This window comes from Neophocaena asiaeorientalis, unplaced genomic scaffold, assembly GCF_003031525.2.
Source record: "Neophocaena asiaeorientalis asiaeorientalis breed wild unplaced genomic scaffold, Neophocaena_asiaeorientalis_V1.1 scaffold309, whole genome shotgun sequence".
Lineage (NCBI taxonomy): Eukaryota > Metazoa > Chordata > Mammalia > Artiodactyla > Phocoenidae > Neophocaena > Neophocaena asiaeorientalis.
The window spans coordinates 573,132-593,683 of record NW_020173199.1 but is presented as its reverse complement, the minus strand read 5'-3'; the positions used below and the strand labels follow the sequence as shown (position 1 = coordinate 593,683).

The 20,552-nt window shown below is 37.0% G+C and overlaps 1 protein-coding gene across 1 annotated transcript in view; it reads left to right on the top strand.

Moving 5' to 3' along the window:
* LOC112399504 (bifunctional heparan sulfate N-deacetylase/N-sulfotransferase 3) overlaps positions 1 to 20,552 on the top strand; it is a 136,081-nt gene that overhangs the window by 93,146 nt on the left and 22,383 nt on the right. The window contains exons 6-8 of the mRNA XM_024744706.1: positions 12,411 to 12,593; positions 15,216 to 15,312; positions 19,359 to 19,482. Coding sequence (XP_024600474.1) covers positions 12,411 to 12,593; positions 15,216 to 15,312; positions 19,359 to 19,482 — 404 coding nt within the window. The remainder of the gene's footprint in view (positions 1 to 12,410; positions 12,594 to 15,215; positions 15,313 to 19,358; positions 19,483 to 20,552) is intronic.

Here is a 20,552-nt window from a genome sequence, read left to right as displayed (position 1 = left end):
AGGGCACTTTACATTAGATGGTTCCAGTCAGTGATGCTAATGTTCATATATCAGCTTTCTGTAGGTTTTTCTTTCTTCATCTTCAGAGATAAAGCTCAAGATATTAGCCATTTCTGGCTGCTATTCTCTGCCAGATATGTCAGTGTAGTGCAGTGTGAGAGAGCCTAGGCTTTGCATCCAGATAGGCCTGGGTTTAGATACTAGCTCAGCTGTCTTCTAGGTATCTGGCTTGTCTGACTATAAAATAGGGATCGTAATATCCGCCTCCTTATGCGTGATGAGATTAAAAATATATAATAGCCACCACATATTGAGCATTCAATATATATGTGTTTCTTGTCACCACCCTCTACACTAGAGGGTGTAGAAACACACTAGAAACATTGCACCATCCTGCTTCTGACCTCTTCCTTCCTGTCATCTGTGATCTAGGCATCTACATAACCAGGAAGGTTTGAATTATGTCTGAACCAAAAGTCAATGATTATAATAGAAATGTTTATTAGAATAAATAATTCTAAGTGTACACTATTAGCAGAATAAAGAACGTAAGTCTAAGGGCTGAGCAATTTTGACCTTTAAGTAGGTAATATTTGAGATGGTCCTTGAAAGGTGGATAGAATTTAGCCTGAAAGACACATAGGTAGAGAAACATTCTTTTTTTATAAGTTTGTTTTTGTTTTTGTTTTGGCTGCGTTGGGTCTTCATTGCTGCGCATGGGCTTTCTCTAGTTGCGGCGAGTGGGAGGCTACTCTTCATTTTGGTGCGTGGGCTTCTCATTGCAGTGGCTTCTCTTGTTGCGGAGCACGGGCTCTAGGCGCGTGGGCTCTAGAGCGCAGGCTCAGCAGTTGTGGCACATGGGCTTAGTTGCTGTGCAGCACATGGGATCTTCCCAGACCAGGGATCAAACCCATGTCCCCTGCATTGGCAGGTGGATTCTTAACCACTGCTCCACCAGGGAAGTCCCAAGAAGCATCCTTTACAGAGGAAATGGATGCCTGGCCTAAAGGATGAGCATTTGGAGAATAAGGAGTAGTTCCATTTGTTCCTTAGAGAGTGTATGTGGGGGAAGATAAAACTCAAGAAGGAATATGGGCCTGTTTCATCAAGGATTCTGAGTGCCAGGTAAAGGAGTTTAACTTAGTGGAAAATAAGGAGTTGTTACTATTTCCTAAGCAAAGGAGTTTTGCTTTAGGAGGATTTTTCTGGTGTTAGCATCAGGGATATAACAGAGTTGGGAGAAATAAAAGTGAACAGATCATTCAGGAAGTTATTAGAGTGGTTCAGGCAAAAAGTAACAGGGCCTAACCCTTACACATTGCTAGTAGGAGTTTAAATTTGTACAATCTCTATGAAAGGCAACTTGGCAATATCTATCAGTATTACAGATGCACAAATTTTCCTCAGCAATTCTACCTGCAAGAATTTATGCTCAGATATACTTGCAAAAGAGTGAACTGATGCACCCACAAGGTTATTCATAGTAGCATAAAAATCACAAGGACTCATTGGATAATTAGAGCGATCCATACAATAGAATTATAGTACATCTATACATTAAGAATGAGGAAGTCCCTTATGCACTCATTGAACAATTTCCAAGACTTAAGTTTAAAAAAATCAAGGCATAAAACTGTGTGTCAGTTTGCTTCCATTTGTGTTTTAAAAATAAAAAAAGAAGAGGAAGAATACATATGCATACTTGGTTTTGTATACATAGTATATTTCTGGAAGAACACACACACCAATGATGTTGGTGGCATCTTGGTAAAAGAACTGAGTGACTGAAAGACAGGAAGGAGGAAGAAGAAGATTTTTTACTGTATACCTTGTTGTGCCTTTAGAATTTTATATGATGCAATATTACCTAGCCAAAATAAGTTTTAAAAGCAGTGAGGCCTAAAGTCAGAATGGTAGCTATACGGTTAGAGACAGAACGTATCAGAAGTTGGTAGTGAGGGATAAACTTTTATAAAGGAAGAATGTAGACGTCCAAGAACAGAAATATGTGGAAAGTCTAGTACTAGTTTGTGCGCTTTAAGCAGAGAGAGAAGTTAAGAAGTCATGCATTGCAGCCTGAGCCTTTGGGAAATATAATTATCATCCCGTCTTTACAGATGAAGCATCTGAACATGTGGAAGTTTACTGCTTCACCCAAAGTAACAAGTGAGTGTCACAGTGGAGGTCTATGTAAAGCTTTAAATGGGAGCGATATTTAGAAAAGTATAGAAAATTCCCTTCATAGTTGGAAGGGACGGGAGAAACCTGCCCTCCTCCCCTCTGCCTAGTAATCCACCAAATAAGGCAAATTTCCTTATTTAGCAGGTACCATTCCCTAGACACTGGTGTTTAATGAAACCATTTCTAAAAACCCTTGCAGTTCTTTCAAAGCTCTGTCTGAGGCTTGCCTGATTGGAATGGTGATGGTGATGGTGATGGTGATGATGACGATGATATCCAGGCAAATATTTTTAGAATTTTCCTTTAAGTCACTATGAAAATGTTGACCTTAGTAGAAGATAGAATCTACACTTCAAATTTCATAACCTCATTAAATCTCCTTGTACCTGTTTATGTGTAGTTCTGGGTAGTTGCTGCTGTGTGAAAGGGTTGACAGTTTCAGAAAGGAAACATTTTAAAACTCCAGTTCTTCTTAAGCTGATTTACCTAATTCCTCAGATAATTCACTTTTAGAAAATGTAACTCATTACATTACAGTCTTACTTATAGATTTGTATCTATAAATAAGTTATTTTAAAGGACTTACAGCTTAAAGCGATAATAAGAAACTAGACCAAATGTGGGGTTCCTACTACAATTATTTTTAAATAGATACTTGGTTTAGTTACAATCTTTTATGACCGCATCACCTTTCAGAAACCTCTGTCATGGTATTGTTCTCACTACAGTTGAAAGAGGCCCTCCACCTGCTAGCAGCTTTGGCAGTAGGTGGCCTCTAGCTGTGCTGACTCATAAGGGTTTGGAATCCTTTCTATTTCTTCTCTTTACTCATCTCTTCAGAAATGCCCTTCTAGTTATCTTGCTTTTAATTAAGTTTCGTTAGGCACCTTAGCTGACTCTTCTATCTGGGTTGGTCTCCTTCAAAGCCCTGAAAGAACTACTTCACTTCTGCTGTCTTGTGCCAAACACTTTATTCTTAAAATGTCTTTTTTTAGTCAAAATAGTAAGCTGTGGCCTGTGTAGGCCCAGTCGTCATGCAAGCCCTGATATTTTTCCTCTCATTGAAGGTATAGAGACCTCAGTGACTCGGTTAATACCTGGTGAGTGTTTATTCTTTAGTATAGTTCTTTCTTGTCCTCTGAGTTCTCACTGTCTTCATAAATTTCTGTACAAAAGAGATGCTCGCAAAATCTGTCCGCATTTTACAAATCACTTTATTAGAGGGCCTGCCTTAAAATAAATAATTAAAAAGAAAATTTTTAATGTTGTTGAATATTCAGAAACTTGACAACAATCAGTTCCTAGCTTTTAAAAACCTAGCTTTTCTCTACAAAATAAACATATGTCTTTGGCATGGTTATTTTTTGCCCCCAGGGTGAATTCAGCTTTATGCGCAAACACAGCTAATCGAAACCTCCTGACGGTGAAGCTGTTCTTTGTGATTACCTAAATGTAATTCATTCACATAGCCAAAATCAGATGTTCATGTGGGTCCATTTACTTGAAGGATTCTTTTTTTTAAATTCTGTCAGGTTTTTTTCCGTTAAATTAAACACCTTAAGGGAGGTTTAATTTCATCTCCTCTCTACATCTTCATTATGCTGTGGAGGCAGTGCTTTAAAACTAAGAAACAAAGTGTTTTCCACTAGGAAAAAAAAAAATGGTTTTCATTGCAAAATTGAAAGATAACCTTTGTACTACATTGCTGCTTAAATAAGGATTTCTCTTAATTAATCATTTTTAAATCTATCATAAGCTGTAACTATTCATTATCCTGTCACTTTGTAAGTCTAATAGAACAAGAACAGCTGTTGTCTAGTCTCTAAATAACTGCAATAGAGTCTTTCAGAGTAATGCAGAGACAATATCAGAACAGCACACCCAAGGTACATAGCGCAAAATTCACTGAAAATTGGTGGTCTGAGAGCCGTAAGCACTCTTGTGCGTGTAAACATTTGTTCAGCAGCTGAAGTAATGGCAGTGCATTAAACCAATAGAATTACTTCCTCTGGTACCCAAAAGAAATGTTAAATCATTAGCTTGTAATAAAAGGGCTGAACTTGCAGTTCTGAATGTATAGCCAGAAAAATTAAGTGAGAGACATAAATGTTATAAGAAAGACAAATGTTCCAAGCTAAATTGCTTTAAATTACATTGACCTCATCACTGTACCTTTGAAACCTGTCCCTAATTGAGAGCAATTGATTTACCCCTCCAGCTCTCCTGTAAAGCCCATCAGATCCCAGATTCAAAATGTTAAGGGTCCCTTGCCAAATTATTCTGCAATTGAGCTTTCCTTTGAGATTCTTAAATGATGGCTAAGGCACAAGCCAGGTAGAAAAACGGCACTCAATGAATTTAAGTCTTAAAAATGAAAGTGACATTTTTTTTTTACTTCCATTGGGCAAGGTGATAAAATTAATGAAAATGATTTTTAGCGTAAAACAGTTGCAACAGCACAAAAATATGGAAGATATAAGCAACAAAGTGAGCTGTGAGTGAGACCAACCACCGTGAAGAAAATTTCAAATGTCTCACCCACGTCCCAGATCAAATGATCAAGTTTCTGGAAATAAGGAGAATTTGTGAGGAAGACTTTTGGAGAGAGTTGTACTGTGCAGTGAGCATGATCCCCACCGCTTTCTACCCACAGGAGAGCAGAGGGTGAAGGATTGCCCTGCTGCTCCTCTCAGCTCCGGCGTGAGGGTCACCAGAACAGTCAGAGAGCTCCTGGTATGTGTTCCCAGAAGAGGGACATATTGGGCTGCTGTCTACCTCATGACTCATAAAACTAAAGCATGAGAGAGAGACTGGCTAAAGTGGTCTTTGTCAAAAGAGGAGGGAGCCACATCGAAGAGTGTGCCCTCTTTTCCAAAGTCAGATCAAAGGCCCCTAAATCTCAGGGCCCAGCTGTAGAATTCTTAGTAGGAATGTTACCTGGGAGTCTTTTTAAAAAGGCTCCTGACAGGGAACTGAGGGAGGCACTAGCCTTGTAAAGGAAATTGCATTGCTGGAGGCCAGGAGGAATAGCTCCAAAGATCTCAAATGGCTTTACACATATGCCATCTTTTGGCACATTATCAATCACATAAAAATCCCTGTCTCCCTCTCCCTCCTTCATCTCCATGTCCCAAACACTAAGGGATCAGAAGCGTCAGCTAGCAAGATGGAGAATAAAATCACCCACCGGAGAAGAATCAATCAGGCTCTCTTCCCAGCCTCGCTTGCAGATTCTTTCCTATACCAGGTCGCAGCTTAGAGACAGGAGAAGATTTAATATTGCAACAAGTTTGGAGTTTTATTTTCTGGACCAGGAGATTTAAACTACTAAATCAAGACTGTGTTAGCAACCTAAAGCTGCATGAGAGCTCTCTGTTCACTGAAGAAACTAGGGAGGCCATGCTGCCTTCCCTAACCTTCATCCAGGGATAAGGGGAAAACCGCCCACACTGAATAAACGTTAAAGGGACAGTGCAAAAAAGCGATGGGTTACTTTAATGATTATATCCCATGAATCTGAAGTGTTTAATGTATGAGTTACACAATGATTTTTAAGATTGCAGGTGTTATATTTGGAGTTGCTCCCCTTTGACAAGGCATTTTCAGTGGAATGGTGGGAACAAAAGCCAGATGACAAAGGACTAAAAAGTGAATGGAAATGAGGAGTAAAGACAGCACGTATACGCTGCTCCTTTGAAGACCTTGGCTGGGAAGGACAGTGTCTAGAAAAGAAAAAAACTCGAGAGCCTAAGATGAAAGGGACTCAAGCATGTTTTCAGGCATTAGGGAAGGACTAGTAGAGAGGATTAAAAATAGAGGAAAATACAGGAATAAGTGATAGAATGAGATCTCTTGGGAGTTGAAAGTAGATGGGATAAAAAGCACTTGGAGATATATTAGTCTTGAAAACAAAATGGAACACTTCTGCCTGACACTGAAGGTGTCAGGAGGAATTTTTAGAAGACAAATATCTATGGAGAGGGGTAGGAAGTTGAAAGAGTTCCTGCCTCATGACCGTTACTCCTCATTAATCATGGGGACAAACTAGGGAGATTAGGGAGAGTGAAGACTGAGCAAAAGGCCTCAGAGAAGAATGAGAGTTTGAAATAGCTGCTGAAGGAAACTGAAGAGCAAGGAGATAAAGAATGAATAAAAAGAGTAGCCAGTAGTATGGAGGATTCCATTGAAATTGGGGACCGTGTGCTTACATGACCTGAATAGCTCCTGTTGTATATTTTTTTCTCTAGCTGTGCTGAAAAGTTCATATGTGGGTGTGAAGAAATTGAATGGAAAATTAATCCAAAGTCTCAGACCTGCAGAGCATTGAAAGCAAAAAGAAGGTTGGGAATCTGAGGGTGATAGTGGGAGAGAAGTTCAAATTATTGACCCTAGAATCTTGCCTGGTGGAGGCAGTGATTATCTGATCACTATCAGATGAACATTGACAGATGCAGAAAAAAATGAAGGGATTAAGAGACTAGAGGTATAGATAAGGTTGATGAGCTGCTGGAAGGAAGCTATAAATGAGAAATGATGTTCCTGCAAAACCATAGTAATATAACAACAAAAGCAATATTTATTAAGCAATTACTGTGTGTCAAGCAGTGCTTTAAATGTTTTATTACATTTAATCATCAGAACAACCGTGTGAGGTAGTTACTATTATTCTGCCCCTTTTTTTTCCTTTTAATTAAGTAAATTAAAGTACTGAGAGTTTAAATAACTTCTTAAGTCAGTATGTGGCAGAGCCCACTTTCTTAACCACCATGCAGGTCAAAGTTAAAGTCCTAAAGATATCGTTTATTTACAAAGGAAGGAAGTTTCACAGGAAACAGAAGGAAATGGGTGGTAAAAAAAAAATAAACGGAGACTGGGAGGCCAGAGTTCCGCGGAAAGAGTACAGAGCGACAGGGACAAAGTTGGAAGAGACAAGAATAAATCCTTGAGGAGGCTCACAATTTGAATGGTGCTAAAGGATTGCCAGAATGAATGGCACTGTAAAAACAATTGACCCTAGATTTCCCAACTTTTTAAGCAAGATTATTGGTGCCAACTCAAGGCACATACTATATATCATAGGCAGCTCAGAGAATAAAGTTGAAAAAGGCCCCATGCCAGCCCCCAAGGAACTTACAATCTAGACACAAATAAAACAAGCACTTTTTAAAAGCATAATACAAGTCAGAGTAAGAAAATGTCAGAAAGACTAAACTGTAATGCTCTGGGGCTCAAATTTTTTAAAGATTTCATTTGCCTAGAAAGATCTGAAAAGGTAGATGTGACCCTGTGGATACCTAGGACAGACAGAAGTAGAAAAGTGAGGCAGTGTATTCTAGAGAGAAGAAACTGCATAAACAAAGCATTGAGGTAGCTGAGTCTAGGGAACATGGGGGAGCAGTAAGCAAAGCAACTGACTGGTACCCGGAGCACAGATAAGATTGGAAAGGTAACCTGAGATCATGGTGTAATTTAGGATGACATCCTGAATTTTACTTAGTTCAGAAAGCAGTGAGGAACTATTAGATGGTTTGAAACTGGGAAATTATAGAATTGGAGGTTCAGGCCCAATGCCTCATTAGAAGAGTCTTCTCCTCAGAATTTTTAGCTTATTTTCCAGAAAGAGACAAACTCATGTAATGAAGTACCATTCTTGACAGTGATGAAACTCATATATTTTTCATGGTAATAAAACTTCCACAGTTTGATCACTACCCCATAAAAATAAACTGTTTTCCTTATTTTTCCCCTAAAGAAGTTAATTACACTATGCTTGTCCTCTTCCAGACAATATTTTAAATGCTATGAAATAAAGTAAAAATGAACATGAAAAGCAGCCTATTAAATAGAGAAGTTATAAGATAATATGTATCTGAGAGGTACATGAGGAAACAGAGAAGAATTTTGCTTTGGTAAAAAAACAACAAATGGGCTTCCCTGGTGGTGTAGTGGTTGAGAGTCCTCCTGCCGATGCAGGGGACACGGGTTCGTGCCCCGGTCCAGGAAGATCCCACATGCCGCAGAGCAGCTGGGCCCATGAGCCATGGCCGCTGAGCCTGCGCGTCCGGAGCCTGTGCTCCACAACGGGAGAGGCCACAACAGTGAGAGGCCCACGTACCGCAAAAAAAAAAAAAAAAACACAGGATTGAAGGGGATTTAGGAACCAATTGCGCATGTCTATACGGACCAGTTCTCTTTTTGGCAATCTTCTACGTGTCTCCACACATATGTCAGCAGTGCAGAAGCCCTCCAAAGGCATAGCCAAGGGCACTTACCAAATTGTTCTTTGTGCAATGGTTAGCTCTAAGCCTAGAACATCAAAATATTCATAAACTTTACATGTTCTTTTTTTTAAAATGTATTCAAAAGGATCACTACAGAAAAGCTGATGGCTTTTGGTGAACAAAATCTTTTCTATGGGAATAAACAATGGGTTTGGCCAGTTTTCCTCAAATCATATTCCAGTGGCACCTGCATCTGGACAACTAAGGATGATCCTCTAAAATGCAGGTACCAGGCCACCCTCCAGATCTAGAAAATCAGAATCTCTGAGTGTAAGACCTGGTGATCTGAACTTTTATAAACTTCCTAGGTGATCTGTATATATGCTAAGGCTTTTGAACCTTTGGTCACCAGGAAGGATACCAAACAAAACAAAACTGGTTGGCTAAAGGATGGAGGTAGGAGGAAAAAGTTTTTTCACTGTAAACTCTTTTGTGTCTTTTGAATTCTAAATTTTTTCACAAAAAAGACTTAAAAAGAATGAGCATCATATTTATATTTGCACCCCTCCAGAACCAATCGGAGCATCTGGCAAATAGGATAAGAAAAATGTTTGTGGATTTTAACTAAGCAGCATGGTCATAAATGGCATAGTTTATAGTAAATATTATAAGTAACATACTTTTTTATACCCTAACTTCCTCTCCCCTCCCCCCGACCTTCTCAAAACAAACAGAATAATTACTGCATTGTCAACTGCTTTTGCACCAGGACCCATGTTTCGCTCCTTATTCTTCTTGGTAGTGATTCATCCATCTCCAATACCTGGAACTTATCAGAGGCTGGAAAGTATAGATAAAGCTTCCCACATCTTTCTCTTAGCCATACTTTTACAACTGGTATCTGTTTCCTTTCTCATAAATGCCAGTATATAAGATATTTGGCATTTACCATTTGCCTTTTATAGAAAAAAATCATAGAGAAGTATCTTGTTATACAAATCTATGTTTATCAGGCTAGAATTTTTTTCAGCTGTTAATCGGATAAACTTTATGTCTTTGGCAGTTCCCAATGATTTGAGTTTTAAGGGGCTGATTAGTCTTTTGGGTAACAAGGAGAATTGCTTGCAGTTTGCTTACAGCAAAAAAAAACTGTTATAGAAGTGCAATTGTAACTTCTTTTGACATTTTCCTTCTCATTGGATTCTGCATGTACAGTAAAGATAACTTATTTTGACACATTCAATCCTTTTTTAAAAAACAAAACAAAACCCCTTAGTTCTGAAACACTCTTAAAATTATAAAGGCATCTTCTTTAGCAAACGACTAATACCTACTTTCCCTGAAATGGCAACCTTTTCAAGCTGCTTCTTTGTTTCTTTCTATTCCATGCAGACATTGTTGTCAGGTGAGGAAGTGCCAAGCAGTAAGGTGACACTATAGTTGTCACAGATCAGAACAGAAGAAGAAATACTATTTGGAAAGCAAGCTAATTTTTGACCAAAACCTTCTCTTTATATATCTGTTCCCACCTGTGCTGTTGCTTGTCGTGCATACCTTCCTAACAAAAATAATAAGAAAACTTGGAGAGGTGACATGTTCAGCAAAAGATAGGTACAATGTTCCCTGTGTACAGAGAATATTGTGATTCAGCCCCAATAAAAGTTTAAAAAGAAATTGAAGTGTTTTATGTCCTGAACAATTATATATTCCTTTTATGGCCTTGTATTTTTTTTAGGAGCACAAAACAAATCCCAGGGCTTGAGTCCAAAGCCTAAGAGTGTCATGAGGTGACATGCATTACAAAACCATCACTTTGAAGCAGTCCTTTTGCTTATGGTACACTTTGTATTATGTTAAAGTTGATATACAAAAATAGAATTGAAAACCTAGGAAAGTTTCCCTGGTTGGAGGTTAAGTAACTTTTCTTTTACAGGATTAAGTTCAACACCTTATAAGTATTACCTTAATTCTTGCCAGTCAGGTTCAGTTTCAGCAAAAGCAATGTCATCAACCAGCTCATACGCACTTTGGGCCACTTCTGTTTTTACCAGAGAGAGAAGCATTTTTTACTTTCTACACTCATACAAGTAAAAAAGTGGCACTCTGCTTTAAATGTCACAGCATAAAATGCTTTCCAAGGTTGAAAAGTAAATTCAAAGGGATGTCAAATGTATTAGTATCAGAAAGTCAAACAATATCTCTAAGTTTTTCATTTTCTGTCCAATGCAGATATTAAAGTGAAATATAGACACAGATGTTTTTATAAATCTTTCAGAAAAATAAAGCGATAAATTTGAATTAGTGGCTAACTAGGTTAACATACTTTTTTTTACATTGTATGAAAAAAATTTAATAGAAAGGCACTTGAAGTATCATTTTGCCATTGTTATTGGGCCATACTGAAAAATGTAGCATATAAAACAACTGATGAAAGACTGCTTCAAACGGTTATCAGGAAAGAACTCCAAATTTAAGTATGATTTTCTTAAATCGCTCAATAGACTACTGTTTTGATAAATTTTGGAGGAAACAAAGGAGGGGGTGAGAAAGGTCAAACAATTGAAGCTACTATAAAAAATAACCAGAAGGTTAGGTTTTAAAAGTCTCATTTTTCACAAATACCCCAAATGGTAAAAGTCTTACTTATCAATTCCATGACTGCATCAGTCTGCTGGTAGCTATTTAAAATCACCCTTAAAGTATTTTGTCTGTGAAAGTTCTAAGATTTAAAATATATTCAGGCAGAGTGAATAGAAACACAATTAGATATTCTTGATCACACTTGAAGCTTTTCATGTTAAAGTCTGTGATTTGTTCTATATAATATAGGATTTTACTGCTTCCTTTTATTCATAGTTGTAAGTAATTACATTTTTTCTGATTTTTTATATCAAAACTTTCTCTCATCTCCACCACTTAACCTCAATAAATTGTCTTAAATACTTCTCTCAGCCAGTCTCTTAATGAATGAACCTATTATATTCATTATTATCATGATTATAATAACCATTATTACTATTCATTCATATGACATTATATATTTTAGGAGCATACTATTATCCCATGAATTACGTTTATGATCTCTTTATAGTAGCATAAACGCCACAGTGGTTTTCATTACCATTGTAAATCTCATGCAGAATTATTTCCATTTGTCAACACTAACCAACAAAAGCTATTTGCATTCACTTTAAGCAGTAGCTTTAAAAATGCCCATTCTACATTCCTGACCTATTTAATTAAACCTAAAGAATTCAAATTTATTTTATTATTAAAAGATCCCCATGTTTGCTATAATTTTTTTTCTATGTGTGGATTCAATCCAGGACACCTGCTTCCACAGGAATAGTTTATCTAGCTGAGCACTGAAAACTTTTCTTAAAGGAGGTATTTGATATTGGAAATAGTAGACTCAATAAATATGGAAAAGGGTTTCAGAGTGTCATTGATGGAAAATAGTTGATAGTTCTTTTAGTAAAAATTCATTCACTAGTCCTTTGTCATTATGACCTCTAATAAATACAAATCAGAGGATACTCAGTTAATGCTAATAATCACAAGTCATTGATTATTTATATCCATTAATGCTACATACTATGTTACAAATCAGATTAAGTTGATTGAAATTACAAAATCCCAACCTCCTGCTGCCTCAAATTATGAATAGTTCACGTATCATGAAGCCACTATGTGTGAACATCTAGGATGTGTTATTCAGCATCAGTCGAATTGCACCAACGTGGGTCTGTGGCAGTTGGACTAATTTTTTGTTATGAAATACATTAAAACCTTAGGAAAAAAATGCTCACCAAGTCTTGCTAATAACACATCCTCCAGAGTGCATTAATATAATGAGAGTATTTGAGATATGTCCAAAATTCAAAAACATTTCATGAACTGAAACCCTGTGCAAAGACTTCTTAAGAAAAACTAGCATTGCTGTGATTGCACTGCCCCCTAGGGTTAAAATAACTTGTGTTTACACTGAAGTTCATTTGCCTTTTTCAGATCAGCATTTTCATGACCCATTTGTCTAACTATGGGAATGACCGACTGGGATTATATACATTTGTCAATCTAGCCAACTTCGTGCAGAGCTGGACCAACTTACGACTTCAGACTCTGCCTCCAGTGCAGCTGGCTCATAAATATTTTGAGCTCTTTCCTGATCAAAAAGACCCTCTCTGGCAGGTAAGATTGGGTCAATGACTGGTATTATTAATGAATCCCACAAACATATCTTGGAGTTTCATGAGGTAATCCAAATCTGAAAAGTGAAGACATCCTGGGGAAAAAATAACATACGTTTTGTACGTTAGTAGATTTGAGAAACTTCATAGTGGGCCATATTCTCTGTTCCTGTGCCCATTAGAAACTATGGAATTCTGAAAGCTCAGTGAGAGGTTCAGTGGATACAATGTTTTGAATCAGGATTGAGGGATCAATTTGCAGACTGCAATAGGCTGAAAGAGCAGAAGATGGTTTGGGCGTGTGTTAGACAGGTAGCCAGCTGGTCAGCCTTGAGCACATCACCTCTCATGACTAAATGACATTACAGGGGTAGGTGAGAAGAGTTCAGAACTGACACCTGCTTCTGAACCACGAGGTACACCAGCAGCTGCAGAACATAGTCAGCTTTCGAAAGTATTATTGGGAATTACTTTGGACATGAGGAAAGTGTTTAGTGACAAAATCACTGAGCTTCTTAAGAGAAAATGTCACATAAACATGGCATATTCAAACTGTTCCAGGCATGACCCAGATTTCAAAGCTTACACTCTCATGTGTATAGAATTGCAAAAACATACTTTGAGCTTAGATTTCCCACACCATGATCTGGGGAAAGTAATAATCTTTAGCAAAGAACTACATAGTGCTTATTACATGTCTGACTGGGTTCTTTACGTATGTTCATTCATTTAATCCTCACAACTACCCTTTGAGGTAGGTATAGTTATTATCGCCATTTTACAGATGAAGAAATTGGGGCACAGAAAGGCTGAGACACTTAAGCAAGGTCATACAGCTGCTATGTGACAGAGTGGGAAAGAATTCCAGGCCACTGCGCTCTGAATCAATGTTCTAAATGAGAGTTACTGACAGAGCTGATGGTATAATAATGATCTTCAGAAGCAGAATTCAGTAAATTTCACAGATTGAAGTTACAGTAAGCTCTGCACTTATATTCTATTCATTTAGCTCTGAACTTGAGCTAATTGCCTCCTGGGCACAAACAGATAACCCCAAGAAGAAACGAAACTACACATTTTAGTAGGTTAAAGTTGGTGGTTATAAAATTATCACTGCATATTATTTTGCAGTTAAGATTTTAAAACACCCATCTTTTTATGTTAACCACTACAGAACATCACCAGGTGTTAGCCACTGGAAAGACATGAAACTTTCCTGCTAATTTAACACCTTATTTTTATTTTTATTTTTTCTTTGCGGTATGCGGGCCTCTCACTGTTGTGGCCTCTCCCGTTGAGGAGCACAGGCTCCGGACGCGCAGGCTCAGCGGCCATGGCTCACGGGCCCAGCCGCTCCGCAGTATGTGGGATCTTCCCGCAGCATGTGGGATCTTCCCGGACCGGGGCACGAACCCGTGTCCCCTGCATCGGCAGGCGGACTCTCAACCACTGCGCCACCAGGGAAGCCCAACACCTTATTTTTAAACTGAAATCATTATTATTTCAGGTGAAACCACTTTTTTTCTAGACCAACAGCCAAAATGAATACCCTTACTTTAATCTTAAAATCTGTTGCTTATGCTAAATGAGCAGGTTTATTTAACTGCACGTATCTATAGTGTTAATTGAACAGAAATAGAATGTTGTCCTGTTTGCCTATTCCTGAATAATATTAAAAGGTGCTGTTAATTCTTTACATAATATGCACTTAGAGGTTAAAATTAAGGATGTTCTAAATACATCTTGCACAGTGGGTTTGGTTTAACTACTATAGACCAAAAGCAGATTCCCTAAGGTAGTAATTCACCCTCATTTTACCCTTTCACTGAAATTTAGTGCTTTTTAGTATCACAGTCTGTAAAGTTATAGTTTTAGACATACATACTGACCTTTGAAGGCAGCTGAAAGGAATCTACTGTCTCTTTAAATATTATTACAGCCAGATCCATCTCCCTTTAAAGCATAGCAGGAAAGCTCAAAGTTACTTAGAATAAAAGTCTGACACCTTAAATTTCAGTTACTTATTGAATGCTGAGAGTGTATCTTCTTTTAGGTTAGCGCAAGCACAGTCTCTGCCCAACAAGCTCATTATTTTAAAACTTAAACCACACACCCACAATTAAGACACAGAACTACCAATAGCAGAAAAAATATTAAACCTGCAGTGCTATGAAGCTGTTTTCCCATAATGGAAATGTCTCCCCTCCCTCACCTCCTCAGTAGACACTCAACTTCAGTATGGAAAGGAGTTCTTTGAAATCTTCCATGATGCCACTTCAAGACCTTCAATAAAATAAGAAGACAGGGCTTCCCTGGTGGCACAGTGGTTGAGAGTCCGCCTACCGATGCAGGGGACACGGGTTCGTGCCCCGGTCCGGAAAGATCCCACATGCCGCGGAGCGGCTGGGCCCATGAGCCATGGCCGCTGAGCCTGCGCATCCGGAGCCTGTGCTCCGCAACGGGAGAGGCCACAACAGCGAGAGACCAGCGTACCACAAAAAAAAAAAAAAGAGAGACACATAGCCGTGTTTCCTGGGATATCTTTTCAAGGACAGAAGTTGAAAACCTCTAGCACACAAGGGGCACCCACAAAAATACATCTCTATTTTCTTCTCCTGTTTAGAATCCTTGTGATGATAAACGCCACAGAGACATTTGGTCTAAAGAAAAAACCTGTGATCGCTTACCAAAATTCTTGGTAATAGGACCCCAGAAAACTGGTGAGAAATTTTTATGTTATAATTAACCAAACTGTAAAAATCCTGATGAGAAGACAGTGAATTCATGTCACAGTGACTTCTCAAACTGCCTAGAAATATTGATGAATGAATAACATTTTATTCTCCGACATAATCTTTGTTTAGCTCAATAATGTGTTTTTTAAAGTAAAAAGGATGAAAATAGATGTCACACAGTTTGAATATCCAGCAGTCAATTTGGTGGCAAAAGTTATGTTTTTTCCAAAGACCTTAATTGAAAAGTGGTGTTATTAACATTTCTAAAATCAAAACTAATCACGTGTTTGGAGAGTGACTGACAGGATTTCATCAAAAGTCAAGATGGACACATGTAAGTACCTATAACTCTTCCGGAAATTTAGCCTCTTCCTGCCATCTTCCTGATATAGTTTATTTCTAGGCTATTTCTTGCAGAAATGACTATTTTCTAAAAGTCTATAAAACATGTTTGACAAGCAGAATTCCTAGACATAAACAAAACTTTGTGCTAAGAAAGATATTTATTCATACCCAGGAGAAATCTTTGGCACCTTTTCTTAAATTGGTGTGCAATTGTTTCCCTTAAACTTCTTGTCTCTGTAAGAATCAGTATTAAAATGAAGCCCAGTGGAAGCTTTAAAATGCCAGACATTCAAGCTGTATCCTGCATGATAAATTATTTGGGGCTTTTCATTTCTAGCTTCACTGAAAACAGCCATTTCAACCCTTCCTAAGGGGAATACATTCCCTTTCCTCATTTCTCTGGAAATAACTGGGTAGAATTCTACGTAATGCACACAGTAAGTTTAGCCTGTTCGTTTTCTCAGTCCCATTTACAAATATCAATCTGAAAACAATAATAAATATGACAAATAGTTCTCTTATCCTTATTTATTTCACTTGTCCTTATCTATTTAAAGTCAAGAAGCAACTAGAAACACATTTAAAGTCTCTTTAGCAAACTCCCACTGTCATCACATAGCTTTGTCATTAACAATCACATCTCTCTGAAGCTTGGCAGATCAAGTTTGCCTCAGAAAGCCCTGCAGGATATGCTTCTTGTGTTGTGCTAGATATGCAGACATTTTAATATCATAGATGACATAATTACTTGTCATCTTCAACTCATCTGGGTTTCCAAATGTTTATGTTACAATTTGTAGATGACATTTACCTTTGGAAGGGGATTTTTATCTTCTTTTTATAGAAATTGAATTTTTTTCCCAGTTTTATAGAGGTATAATTTACACAGTAAAATTCACCCATTTTAAATGCACAGTTTGATGAATTTTAGAAATTGTACACAGTGGTATAACCACTACAACATTAAAGATTTAGAACACTTCTGTCTCCCTAAAAAGTTTCTCCATGTCTTTTTCTTCTGAGTCCTTGTGGGATTTTTTTTTTTTTATTCAAACAGAGAGTCACAAAAATTATAATCATCCTCATCAGTTCACTCAGTCCCATGTAATTAATTTTTTTCATCTTGACCTTTTGTTAGCACTTTTATGAATTCATCAGTTTTCCATTAGAGTTCTGAAAGTGCTTATTCATTCAGGTCAGCAGTATAGTCAGTTACCAGAAACCTGTACTTGTCAGAGTCTTTTCCATGATCTCCATGTCTTTTTCTCCCCCATCCTCAGCCACAGCCGCTTTCCGCCACTATAGTTTTGCCTTTTCTAGAATTTCACATAAATGGAATCATAAAATATGTAATCTTTTGTGTTGGACTTCTTTCACTTAGCATATTGCTTTTGAAATTCATCCATATTGTTGTATATATTGATATTTTATGAGATTATTTTTTAAATGGACAAACATATCTTCTTATATCAGTTCCATAAAAATTAACTGGCTTCATTTTTATCTTTAGTTTTGCCAAAAGTATTTTTCTGAATAATTTTGCACGAATGTATAGTCATCTGGATATTCAAATATTTTTAGTGTTGAAACTAACAAAAATATAAAAACTGAAGCTTTTTTTGAACATGTGTGTCTATGATTGTGCAGTTGAGATACACACACACATACACACACACACACACACAGGATAGTTTATTCAGACCCAAGAATATGAGTAGATAAAGACAGAACTCAAACACCACAACTTAACAATTTTTTGACCACTGATAAAATTACAGTATGCCTTTTACTGACTATGCAAATGATTAGATCTTATTCATTTTTTGTTTGTCTTATTAATGCTCATCATGCTATTAAAAGCAAATAACATGGTTTAATACAATTCTTAAAAATAAAATTCAGAAAAGAATGTTATCAGTTGATCTGCGAATGGAATTAATCTATTTTCTTTTTTTCACGTAATAGCTATTCTTTCTGTCTTTACAAATACTATATTCTTTTCAATTTTTAAAAAATGCATTACTGAACTCTATCTCAATAAAATTATTTTTTAAAATACCTTACTAACATTTAGATATGGAGCTATTTAGGTACTTTCATGTAGATTATCTCACTTGACCCTCATAGAGTCCTGACAGCTAAGTATTTTCTTCCCCACTACACAGATAAGCAAACTAAGACTCAGGTTAGATATTTTTGTTCAAGTTCACACAGCTGGTAAGTGCTGGAAATAAAACTCTTGATCCTAGAAGTTATCGGACTCTAAAGATCATGCTCTAGGACTTCCCTGGTGGCCCAGTGGTTAAGAATCCGCCTGCCAATGCAGGGGACACGGGTTCAATCCCTGGTCTGGGAAGATCCCACATGCCACAAAGCAACTAAGCCTGTGCTCCACAACTACTGAGCCTGCGCTCTAGAGCCCACGTGCCACAACTACTGAAGTCCACGTGCCACAACTACTGAACCCCACGCGCCTAGAGCCCATGCTCTGCAACGAGAGAAGCCACCGTGATGAGAAGCCCACGCACCGCAACGAAGAGTAGCCCCCGCTCACAGCAACTAAAGAAAGCCTGAGCACAGCAACGAAGACCCAACGCATACAAAAATTTTTAAATAAATAAATTTATTAAATAAATAAATAAAGATCATGCTCTAGAAAGCTTTACTATGGATTTCAAGTAATGGAACATTTTTTTTCCCAATAAGTTTTAGATTTTGTCCCATATTTCTTCTAAGTCAGTGATTCTCAAAGTGTGCTAAATCAGAAACTGGGATAGAGCCCAGCTCTCTGTTTTTTAATAGCCTCCAGGTGAATATGATGCATGCTAAAGTTTGAGAAGCACTGTTTTAAGTCAAGTTTGTGAAGAACATTTTTACCTTGTATATCGTAGGTTATCTGTGATTGTAGATAAAATATTCATTGTTTGGCTCAGATATAATCTAGGAACACTGCCTCTTCCAATTTATTGTCTTAGAGAATATTGCTGTTGACAGTTATTTTAACAAATCTATATGAGTACCTGTGATGTGCCATTCTCTTCCCAAAACTGCAAATTTTGTCGTGTCACTAACAAAGGGCACCAATTTTTTTTCAAATTTAGCCATTTAAACAATTTTGGCACTAATTTTTATAGGTATGTAAGTGCATTCAAACTTAAACTGGTTAAAAGTTTAAATTCTGTCTGAAATTAATAAACTTTCATAGGCCTCGGGAAGAACTTTATAGGGAAACCCAAGTATTAATTTGATAATGTAACATCTCATATTAAATAATGATAGCTTTCATTTATATGATACTTTATTAATATCAAAATATCTTCAGATACAATATGTCTTTTTGTCCTCAGAGAAAGCCTAGGAAATAATCAAGGCAGGAGATTTTCCACTAATAAGTCAAGACAAAGAAGCTAAAAGCCAAAGACACAGACCAAGTCAGTGACTGAACTGAGGTTAAAAGCCAGGTCTCCCAGTTCCTGCAACAGGCCTTTTCTCACATCACACTGTCCTCATTTTTTAGAATTTGCTTCTTTTAAGATGCTGGTTATCTATTCAGTTTAATTCAAGGAGTATCTATATGTATCTGTTTGGATCATTGAAACACTTAGTTTATTAATGACTTTGAAATGCTAATAGTAGGAAACTGTGTTTTTGTTTAATTAATCTCTGAACCTCTGTTATCTTTTCAGGAACCACTGCTTTGTATTTGTTCCTGGTTATGCATCCTTCCATCCTTAGTAACTCCCCCAGCCCAAAAACCTTTGAGGAGGTACAGTTCTTTAATAGAAATAACTACCACAGGGGGATTGATTGGTAAGATGGGTTATTAGTATAAATCTAAAAGTATATGAATTGTGCACAGTATAAGATTAGTGCTTATAATTATAAACATTTAAGCTTGTAGCCACAAATAAAAGTCATCCTCCGTGCCTTAGAAACTGATTGAATAGAAGGAGCATGTAAATTATTCGTAACAAACTTTTTCTCAGGTTATGAAGGGACTTGTCGCCTCAGGAGACTTACATGTAATTTTAATTAGCATTAATTATCTTTGACGGTAATTACAGATAAAAAGTCAGAGAAATACCTAATACACAGGAATTTCATTTCTCTCTACTCTTAGGAAAACACTTTCATAACTTTCTGTTCTTATGCACTTTGCATTTAAGTGATGCTACAGTTCACATATATAATTTTCAATTTTTACTTTGGTACAAAAGGTAAATAAGTAAATAGAACTAGAAATGTGTATGCATTTTATGAGTAATGAAAGCTATAAAAAAGCTATCAACGATATACAAAATTTAATTTTTGGCCTTTGAAATTAGAACCGTATAAATCATCTAAGTAAAAGAGTTAAATTAAAAGTTAAAATGTCAATATACACAGAATATGTGATGTAGCAGGAATAAATATTGCAAACAGACATGTTAATCATAAAATATATCTAGAAGTCTTTCTTTTAAGACATAAATTCTGGGCAGAAAGTACCATAAAAGAGTAAATTCTGATAATAACTCTAGATCATGAACATAAACATTTTGCATGTAGTTTAGCAGAAAGGTGTATATTAACTTCTGTTGTCAAATCACATAATCTCTGTTTTATATGTATCAACCCCCTCAAGTTTTGCTTGTGAGCCATCCAAACGGAAAGCTGAAGAAATGGACTGAGTATAAGTTGAGCACCTACTAGGATTTATATATATTCTAATTGTTATATATTTCCCTGTGAAGTCTTCAGTATAGTGCTTGATATTAATTGCAGTAGTGTTAAATAACAGCTGTGAGAATCAAGAAACCCATCAACTACTTCAGCCACTATTTTTCCACTGACTCAAATATCGATATACATGCTTATATACAGTAGAATAAAATGATGTT